Below are 10297 nucleotides of genomic sequence, written 5' to 3'. Positions count from 1 at the left end.
AACAAGGCAAGAAAGGCACCCGTGTTTTGCAGAGAGCAACCCTCGGAGCTCCTGAAGGCCACAAGCCTCTGCCCTGACAGTGCTTGCGTTTGAGACGCGATTGGGGTGGGATGGACTGAACCGCAGGGGACACGTTCTGCTGCGTCCCAAAAGTGGTCCAGAGCATCGCCGGCAGCCGTGCACCAGCGTCCCTCGGCTCCTGGCTGCGGGAAGAGCCAGCAAGGCTTCTCCAGCCGCCACCAGTTGTCCCCGTCACTGGTCAGGAGAGATGGAGGGACCCGCTGAGGGCAGGATGGCCCGCTCCAGGCTCAGCCTGAAGCTCCCCGGCTGCAGCGTTTCCGTCCATCCCTTCAAAACTGTTCCAGCTGCACCGTCGGGCTCATCCGATAAAAGGGTATTTCACCGAAAGGGTCAAAATAGTTTAATAAGAATGGTAGCAACATTTTTAATTAAATAAAAAAAAAGACCCTGCCCAACCACAAGAGGCCCCTCGGCCATAACATGAACCACTTCTGAGGTGAGGAAGATGATGGTTAAAGGCAGAGCTGGGGCGAGGAAATGAGAGTCTGGGGACTCTGACCTCTGGATACACATCCCAGCCCCTGCCGGGCTTTGCACCCCCTTGTCCCGGGGACCAGGAGTGGCCCGGGGATGGTGACTCGGTGGCCACAGGCTGGGCATGCACGGCCAGGTGTTCCGGAGCCCTCGCCGGGCTGCCGAAGGGAGGAGGCACTTGGAAAGGGCTCCAGGAAAGCGGGTTTAGAGGCAGCCGAGGCCGCGCTGTGGGGAAGCCCGTGGGCACGAAGCCAGGTGGTGCCTCCATCCTTCCTGCGCGTCCAGAGGGGAGGAGGCGAAAGCAGCCCTTGCTCCTTGGCCTCCGCGCCTTTTCCCAGCCCCTTTTCCAACCGGCATCAATTAAAAGTGTAGAATCCTTCAGTTAGAAGGGCTTAAAGCCAAACCCAGCTACATCCGATCCTGTTCTACCATCGCCCTGATGCAGAGCTGGAGCCGAGGTCTCCTCTGTTTTCTCCCTTCCCATCTTTCCGCATGGGCACCGCTTTTTGGAGACGCCTCATAAGCAAAAATGACTTTGCGACCACAAATTGACGGTGGTTTCATAGCGCGCAAGTGTCAGAGCTGTTTTAATTTGGGCGCTGGGTGCGTGCTCGGGGCAGGTATCTCTGGTGGCGGATGGTCACGGTTGGTGTTGGAGGTAGTTCACCAGGACGGTCGGGATCTCCAGCTCGCCGAGGGCGTGCGGGCGACCAGCCTGCTTCAGGAGGCGTCTCATCACCAGCCGGGACTGAGACATCAAGGATTTGGGATGAGCTGTGGAAGGAGAGGGAGGAAAAATGAGATGGTCACCTTCAAGACACACAACCGCCTCCGACCCGGGCGTTATCCTACGCGAAGGGACAACGATAGACCAGAACTCAATGTCTTTACTAGGGTTTCACGGGAGCTGGGTGTATGGAGATGAACTCTTCCACCGTCATACGGAAACAAGTGCGGTTTTTCTGGACGTAGGCAGTACGGGAGAGCCGAAGTTGAGCAGCAGAAAGGAGAGGAACGGCAAAAAGCAGCCTTTAACCCAACAGATTTACATTAAGTGGAAAAACCGGGCTGCGGAAATCCCCGTGTGCTCCAGACCGGCACTGAGGGCCCTCACTGAGAGCAGCTTCTTTAGCAAGCGTCTGGAAATATCCATGAGACACAGACGCTGTTGGTGAGTCCAAAAGGGAGACACCCACGTAAATGCACGTGGTGGCTGCGTCGAGTCGCACCCCAGACCCAAACCAAGGTGGCCTTCCTCCAGCTGCAGCCAGCGCTGGAAACTGGGGATGTTTGGTGGATATTTATGAGAAACAAGCCCTCCCGTGACCTCTCCCCCAAATCCCAGCAATTTGTTTTAGGAGTTTCCTGTGGTAACGTGTATCCAAGCCATCAGATCTTATTACTGGTGGTGGACCTATTCTCCATAACCTCGTGATGTCCTTCTCTTGATGTGTTTGGTGTTGGAGACTTGTTTTTTTTGCCCTGAACACAGCAATCACTGGGGGAGAGGGAGGATTCAGAGTTCAGAGTGAAATAGCGGTAACATCGGAGAGTTTAAGACTAGAGAGACCCACGCGCTGCAGTGACGCTGCGGAGGGAGTCGAAGCCTGTAGGACAGCCTGGGTAAGGCTGTGGGGAAGCAGAGGTAAAGGGAAGGGGAATCTGAAGCAACTTGCACCCAAATGAGGACAATTAGTGCTCGTTTCCAGCCCCGGGGCCAAACACACAAATTACCTCTCGCCTGCAGCAGCAGCTCCAGGCCCTCACTGCGGGGTTGCGTCTCGCCCACCATGAGGTTGGGCAAGTAGACGTTGGCTCCAAAGTCAATGAGCAGCTTGACGAAGTCGCTCCGGCAGCCGTGCCTCAGGCAGGTTTCCAGCAGAGTCTTGGGCTCCTTGATCTGGGCAATGATCCTCTCCTCCGTGCAGTTATAGTTGGGGTCGGCCCCGTAAAGCAACAGCGTCTTGAAGCACTCCAGATGCCCGTACACGGCGGCAAGGTAGAGGGGACCGGAACAAGCCACCGAGTTGGCAGCCCACTCGGGCAGCCTGGCTTGAACGTTGGTTTCTGCCCCGTGGTCCAGGAGCTGCCGCAGGATGTCCACGTTGCCATCCCTGGCGGCGATGAGCAGCGGTGAGCAGTTGTTGTAGATGCTGCCGACGGGGCTGGCCCCCGCGTCCAGAAGGACCTTCACGCACTCCCGGTGGCCGTTGCTGACCGCCATGAAGAGCGGGGTTTGAGCCTTCACGTCCAGGCTGTCCACCTCCGCCCCGTGGGCCAAGAGGACCTTCAGGCTCCTGACGCGGCCCCAGGTGGCAGCCAGGCGCAGGGGGGTGCTGGGTACCCCCCAGCCGCTCCTGCGGTTGATGAACCTCTTGTACCTGTCTTGGGACAAGAGGTTATCGAGGGTTTGGTAATTGTCCTCGGATACTGCTCGGTTCAGCTCCTCGCTTTCTCCGTTGTCTTCTTCATCTTCTCTGGGCTGGAGCATGGAGAACATTTTAGTGATATCCATTAGGCTCATTTTTTTTTTGTCTCTCTCCCATGTACCTTTTTCATCGTAAAAGGCAAAGTCAAAGATCTATGGGACAACAAAAACATCACCACCACTGGGTTAGAACCAGCCCCATGACACCCACACCATCTTTTTATTATTATTATTTCTTTTAGATATATGCAATGTAAAAAAGATTCTCAAAAAAAAAGGCAAATATTAGGTTATGATGCTGCTGACATGCCTATCACCCTGACGTCGTGGGTGAGGAAATCCACCAGCCCATGGGCCATCTTCCCTTAAAGTGTGGTGATCAAGAACGTGCTGAGATAACTGAAAATGGTGTTGGAGTTCAAACGCTGCACGGGGGAGCTCACAGGCTTTTACTTTATATTTTTAAATTCTTTAAGGCTGTATGGCTCACCCAGGGTGGGACTACTCAGGGGATACCCACCCCTTGAGCTTGGGAAGGGTCCGGGGTGGCCATGGGCTCTCAGAGGGACTCCACACCCCACTGCTGGATGATGCCACCCATTTTCCCAAAACCCGCGGAAGTCACCCCATCCAGCTGTTCATTGCAGGAGCTGCTGAGTGAAGAGCATGTCAGGAAATAGCAGGAATCCACTCTGCTTCGGACCAGCCAAGGCTTCTGGGGGAAGCCTCACCAGCACCTGCTCTTCCAAGTATTTTGGGGCCCACGGAAAACTCAGAGGAGTTTTAATTTAGGAGCTGGCAGCATGGCGGGGCTTTTACACCCCGCCGCTTTTTAAAGGGATTGGGTTTCAAAACAGGAGACGAAGTGAATGGGAAGGTGGCTGGTTTGATGAAGGACTTTGAGCATCGCCCTTCCCAAAACAACGTCGGCGCTGGAATTCAGCAAACCCTCTCCTCTCTCCTGCCCGCTCGAGCCCGAGGAGCGCGGCTACAAGAAGGAGCTGGGTTTTTTCTAGCGGGGGGCACGGGGTGGTGGGAGGAAGGCGAGGGGATGCTGAGCTGGTCACACCGGAGCCGGGACTGAGCCCCGACAGGTTTGGGGGTGCTCGGTGCAGGATCTGGCCTCGCCTTGGCCAAAAGGCAGCGGGGCGAGGAATGCGATGGCCCGACGGGGAAGGGCAGAGGAATTTCTCGCCCCGTCGCATCTCGGATTTCCTCGGGGAAAGGCGGCAGCGGCAGAGCTGGGTCTGCTCCAGCGGTTCCTGCGATCCTCCCTTGGAGGAGGCAAGGAGCTGCACGGAGCAATTACCCTCTTTCTGCAAACGAGCCCGAGGGTAACGGGGCAGCCACGGGAGGCTCGTCCCACATCCGCCTCGTGCAAGCGCGGAGGAACCCCCCGCGCGAGGCCACCGCCGCGTCTCGGTTAAGTAGGGCAAGTCTGATGGCAGCGAGCGAGGGCTGAGCTCTGCCGCGCTTCCACCTGTTCCGCTGACCCGGAGAATTTGTATAGAAATACGTGAAATTCTACCGTTGCTGTTATTCATTAGACACGCTGGTAACGAGCTCTGGAGCTTTGGCAACCCCACACCTCCGTGGCTAACGGGGCGGGGGGGTTATCGCAGATTGGATTCAAAAAGAAGGCCCCGGTTATATTCCCAAGGGAAATGGTCTGGAAAAGTGAAAGACCAGCTGTAACATTTCTGAACGCATAAATAAGCATCTCCAAAGGCTACTTTGGCAGCGTAAGCACTCACACGGGGAGCTCGCTGATGTTCCTCAGCCAGAAGAGCCCAAACCAGCGCTGTCACCTCTGGAGCTGGAGGAAGCCGCGCATAGAACCAGACAATTATAGAATCACAGAATAGTTCGGGTCGGAGGGGGCCTTTAAAGGTCATCTCCTTCCAACCCCCCTGCAATGAGCAGGGACATCTTCAACGGGATCGTCTAGATCTGCATCTGCAGACACCCCCCAAAAACGAGGTCGTGAGGGGAGCTAGAGGTGACAGAACACACTGACGCTTCTACCGCTGGTTGCCCAGTTACCTCCAGTGGCCCGGCGCTGCCTGGGCGCCATTCTGCTGCCGCCTTACCTTGGGAGGCAGGGGATGCTCACAGCCAGGGCGGTCCCATGGCGAGTTCTTCCTCGGTTTAAACCCAAAAAAAGGAGAGAAAGAGCGAGGCTCTTGCCGTGCCGGGGATGGCCGTCCGCTCTGCGCGGCCGGAACGACGCAGGCTGTCAAGCTCACAGCTGAAATGCCACCGCGGGGAGAAGGGCCGGGGCGCTGGGGCTAATTTTAGCCCCTGAAGGGTTTTATCTTACCACTTCCATTCTTGGAGAGTTCCCCCTGGGTAAATATAGAGAGGGGCAGCGAGGCGGGGGGGGGCTGGGACAGGTGCCGGAGGCTGCTTGACCCATCCGAGCAGCCAAAAAGCGTTTGTTTTACCCTTTTCTTGCAGAATTCGCAGGCCACCAGGCGATTCGTGTCCCCTGCCAGGGCAGCGCGTTCCCTGCCGCAGCACCGGCCTCTACCCCTGCGTTATCCCGGTTGCTGCCAGTCACCCGAATGGATTCCCTCTCGACCCCTCTCCCCACCGCCTTTCCCACTTGCTGAGCAACACAAACGACCCTTCGCAGCACCCAGGATTGTTTATTGAACACAGGAAGGACAAAAGGCACTGAAGAGGGTCCTGATTTCTCGCCCGAGCTGCTCCTTCCCCCCCCAGAACAAACCACTTCTTCGGCTTCGTAAGATGAAGCGGCACATCGCAAGGCAGAAAACTTTACTGGGGCAAACAAACCAAGCGGGGAGCAGCGTTTGGGCTCTTATCAAGAGCTGTCAGCTGGTAAGTGTAATCGTATTTTATCCAGTTCCCCTTAAACCTTTTCCAAACTTTCCGGCGGTGGAGCAGGAACGGTCTGAGAGTTCGAGGCAGCGTTATCAGCGGCACCAGATAACAAGAGGGCAACCAAATTATCCAGCAGAAAAATCTCCGCTGCCGCAAGAAGTAAAATCAGGGGGGTCTGCAAAACGTGTACGACGTCCCCGCCGTCACCACCGCACTCGGTTTGTGGCCGCACTGGGAAAAGCCGAGAGCAGGAAAATGTTCAATATTGATAGGTTTTAGACTTTTGGCTTCCTCGTAGTCTCGCTCTCTCTAAATTCACTCAAAACCAGATTGTCGCTTCAAAAAGGTCCATTTCCCCAAAGTCAACCCTAGGAATGGAATTGTCGAGTAGGAGAAATGCGATAAACATCGGAGCAAAAGCGGGGAGTTCAGGGTTTATTAAGCGTCAAGAAGCTGCAACCACAACGGGGACGCTGCAGTCGGAAAAGCCAAGGCTGGCTGGAAACCCCTGCAACGGCACGCAGAAATAAAAGCAGCAATTAAAAAGCCAGTGTATTGCAATGTGAAAAAAAGGGGATAAAGACAACAAAATGAATACATGTTAGAAATACGAGAGGTAGGAAACTGTAAGGGAACTTCGAGATGAAAGGAAAATCCTTGAATGGAAAATTTAATGATAAACTGCATATTCTTTTGTTGTCGCTGCTGCTGCTCTTTAGTTGTTAACCACGAAAAGAAATCTTAGATACAAGAGCAGCTCTTTGGTAAGGAACAGAGATCAAACCGAATACTAACGAAGCAAAAAATACAAAGTACTCGCTGATAAATCCCACCCTCAGCTGGGAGAAGACAAACAGCACGCTCCTTGTGCTCCCTTAAGAGCCGGAGAGACAAGGTACACGGCGTCCTGCCCGAGGCGCTGAACTGTCAGATGGAGACAAACCCCAACCGGGAGCCCAGGGAGAGGAGGCCGACAAGCCTGACCCGTTTTGGATAAACTTCCCGAGGCTTCCAACCCTGGGGAAGGCTGAGGAGTCGGGGGCAGCCTTCACCTTGTCCCCAGCGGGCCGTCCCCGAGCCGCCGGCCGACCCGACACCCGCTGCTGGCAAAGCCACTCCTTCATCAGCTCGCCATTAACCTGGGAAGAACTGAAGGGCAGAAGTACATTTAATGCCAATCGAGAAGGTTTTTGGGGGAAGGTAAATCCTGTCCGACAAAGTTGCTTCCATTAAAGAGATTACAGTTATTAATGCAGCTGAAAGGAGGTAATGAGCTTCTCATTTAACGCCGCTAAGCATTCTGATTTAAAAGTTTAGCGCTAAGCAGTACCAAATAAATCATTTTGAAGGGATTGCGGATTTACTAACAGTCCTCAAGGTCGGAGACGCAGTTATTGTGTGGGGCTACTTCTAGAGTCCTGCCTCTGAACTATAAATCACTGCCAAAACCCAGCAAAAAGCCTCTGAACTTGGGAGTTTCCCTCCGAGCCGATCAAAACGTCTGCTGGCAGCTCTCCGGCGCTGACACCGGCCTCTTCCGCCGCTCCTCACCGCCCAGCGCCGAGCTGGCTCCGGCAGCGCCGGGATTCGGATATTCCCCATGAGAGCGCACGGACGCCTGCGGACCATCCCTTGCCCTCACCGCACGCACCCACCCAGCAGCAGCTCCCAGGGCCCTTCTTGGGCACCTCACAGTTCGACGGGTGCGTTACACACAAAATACGTAGTTAGCGCCAAATGAGGGATCCAGCAATTGTTTCTTCTTCATGAGCTGCAATTTCTAGAGGAATTTTGGCAGCGTCGGAGCCCCAGGAGTTCGGCAGCGTTGCAAGTCGGCTCCCTGCTTCCACCACCTCCCTTTGCTTTTGGCTGGGAGGATGCGCTGGAGCCAGCAGCTGTGAACTGCTGCGAGGTCTTCGTCAAGGACCTGAAATACAGAAGCAAAGTCAGCACGTGCCGGCTCTTCGTTACACGAGTTATCTGTGTGACACTGATCACTCACATAAATCTGCCCGTTTGCTCTTCGAAACGTGCTCCAGGGCTGGCAACACGAGCTACGCCTGGGAGAACAAAGGGGTCTTCTCTGCTTTTATTTTACCATACTCAAACGTGCTGGTTTTCATTCCAAAGCTTTGAGGAGGAAGTAAAACTCCAACAATCGGCTCCGAGTCACGTCATCCCCAAAAGCATCTTTGCCCTGAGATCACAAACCATATATTCAGTAAGTGAAGGTTTTTTTATTATTATTCCCAACAACAGGCAGTAAGAGCCAGCACGGGAGAAGGATCTGCTCGCAGAGGATTCTCCAACAGCAGGGAAGGCTGCAACAACCGCCTTCGGAAACAATTTCTGCTCCGTTTGAATTGCCAGGTTTACCCCAAATGCTTTCTGAAGCCACGCTTACACACTGGATCACCGCGCAACAACAATCGTTGCTTTCAAAACATTACTGGTCATCCACAACGAAACTCAATTAAAAAAAAAAAAAGGAAAAGGATCAAGTTCTGAACTGCTGTATGAAGGGACACGGATAGGGCAAGACACAAGAATGGGACCAGATTTCCTTAAAGCGGCAAATGGACCCCCCGTATCTTTATCCTCTCCCCGGTTTCCCCTTGGTCAGGTGGGATCCGTAGAAGCCTGTGTTGCTTCGGTGCCGTTGGGTGCCTCACCGGGGCGGGGGCTGCCCGTGGCTGCTGTACAAAAACCCCGACACTTCCAGCAGACTCACGTTTCGGAGCGTTGAGTCAGGCTCGGCCTGTGGCGGGTGCGTCCGTCTGGCTCCCGCTGCGTTCGCCTGCCAAGCGACAGGCCAAGAGCAGCCCCTGCTCGTTCCGCACACACATAGGTGGGGTTTTTGGGGGGTTTTAGGTATATATTTTTATTTTATTGATTCCTACTCGCACTGGTTTCTTGCTCCTCTCCCACAGCTTCAGCAGGCTCCGCGATCTGTTCTCTGTGGAGGGCGGGGGGGGATCACATTCCGTAAGTAGTATTCTTTCCCCAAAATGGATGCAGCAGGGCCACAGGGAGCAGGGCTCTGCTCTCACCTACAGAAGGGTCACTGCTCCTAAGGCTGCTGGCATCTGTGTCCCCCCCCCGCCCGCCGCCCCGGCCCCTCTGCTCCCCTCCAGTGCACGAAAATACAAGTTACAGGACAACACTTGATTGCAGAACCTGATCGCATGCGAAGGAAATTACAATTAACACACATTCTGCCTATCGCTAAAGAAACGTTATTCAGGAGGAAAACATCACTTTATTTCGGGATTTGAACTTCGGAGGACCCGCAGGAGCCCCACGCGCCGGCTCATCCGCGCAGCCCCAGCCAAGGACCGAGGGCATCCCCCTCCTGCTCCTGCGCCGTGAGCGCGACCAGAGCATCCCACGCCCTCGCCTGCGTAAACAGATTAAAAAAGTGCTCTTTGTGCTTCTGGTCTGGTCTGGGTTTTTGGTTTGGGGGTTGTTGTTTTTTTTTTTCTTTTAAAAGAAGTCATCAACCCAAGCATTTGTAGTCTGCCTGCACTATCGGGGGAGTTTCCCCATTTTACGTACACACACGAAGCCTTAGCACCAAGGTCTCTCTAGCAAATCATCAGGGGCATCTTTAACTGCTGGGTAACTGAACATAAAACTTGAGTACAAAGTTATATTACTACCAAAAAAATAATAAAATTAAGTATTATCGCTCTACTGCAACAAAGAATGCAGCGATGCGGAATGGAAGTGAATCAACATTTTAAGATCTTCTTAGCGCACGCGACTGAGCCTCAAGAATAACGCAGCTCAACTAACTGCTTTTTCTCCCTGAACGTAGAACAGCAGACGTGACCTTCAAACAGTCATTTTTCAGCACGTACCTCCAATTAAGTTTATCGATCGCTACTTTTACTCGGCATAAGGTATTTCCCGGAAGCTGTTAAAAAGCCAAGGCTTTAGCAATCCTCCTACGGCGACTTGAAATGGAACCTGCCCCCTGGAAGCCAAAGGCAGCTGCAACAGGGAAGTTTTAAATCATCCTCAGCAAAGACGCCCTCGAACAGACGGCAAGTGGTCCCCAAATGCACATTCCAGCTTTTTCAATTCTAGTCAGCGTTCATGCTAATAATCCAATTAAACGCAAGGCAAGTCTAATTTAGGTAAATGAAGGATTTCACTGCCAATATTGAGAACATTTAAAATTAGCAAGGAGGAAAAAAAAAGGCTTTGAAACATCTGGGGACTGAGCATACCCAAGCGTCAGGTATATTTTTTGCCTTAACGCATGGAAAAGAAATACCTATTTTAAGGATGCACGAGGCAGTGGAAAATATTCACCAGGGGCTGGGTAAGAGGTTTTGGTCTATTATTCCTTGCTTTTGGTCTCACCCCCCCGACCGACGATGGGCAGTTCAGGGCTGTTGGTGTTTAGGATTGAAGGCTGAATGGTCCTGCGCTGAACTGGCCGGAGAGAAACACTTCCTCGGT

General features: G+C 53.6%; 1 protein-coding gene across 1 annotated transcript; it reads right to left on the bottom strand.

Moving 5' to 3' along the window:
• Positions 1 to 439: 439 nt before the first annotated feature.
• Positions 440 to 5235, bottom strand: LOC134520741 (ankyrin repeat and SOCS box protein 12-like). The gene is made up of 3 exons (XM_063346503.1): positions 5074 to 5235; positions 2290 to 3136; positions 440 to 1329 (listed from the first exon to the last, which is right to left on the bottom strand). The coding sequence occupies exons 2-3, from the start codon at positions 3077 to 3079 to the stop codon at positions 1196 to 1198; spliced, it is 924 nt and encodes a 307-aa protein (XP_063202573.1). The 5' UTR covers positions 3080 to 3136; positions 5074 to 5235; the 3' UTR covers positions 440 to 1195.
• Between the last annotated feature and the right edge of the window lie 5062 nt (positions 5236 to 10297).

This window comes from Chroicocephalus ridibundus, chromosome 9 (assembly GCF_963924245.1).
Source record: "Chroicocephalus ridibundus chromosome 9, bChrRid1.1, whole genome shotgun sequence".
Classification (NCBI taxonomy): domain Eukaryota; kingdom Metazoa; phylum Chordata; class Aves; order Charadriiformes; family Laridae; genus Chroicocephalus; species Chroicocephalus ridibundus.
This window is presented reverse-complemented; position numbering and strand designations above follow the sequence as displayed.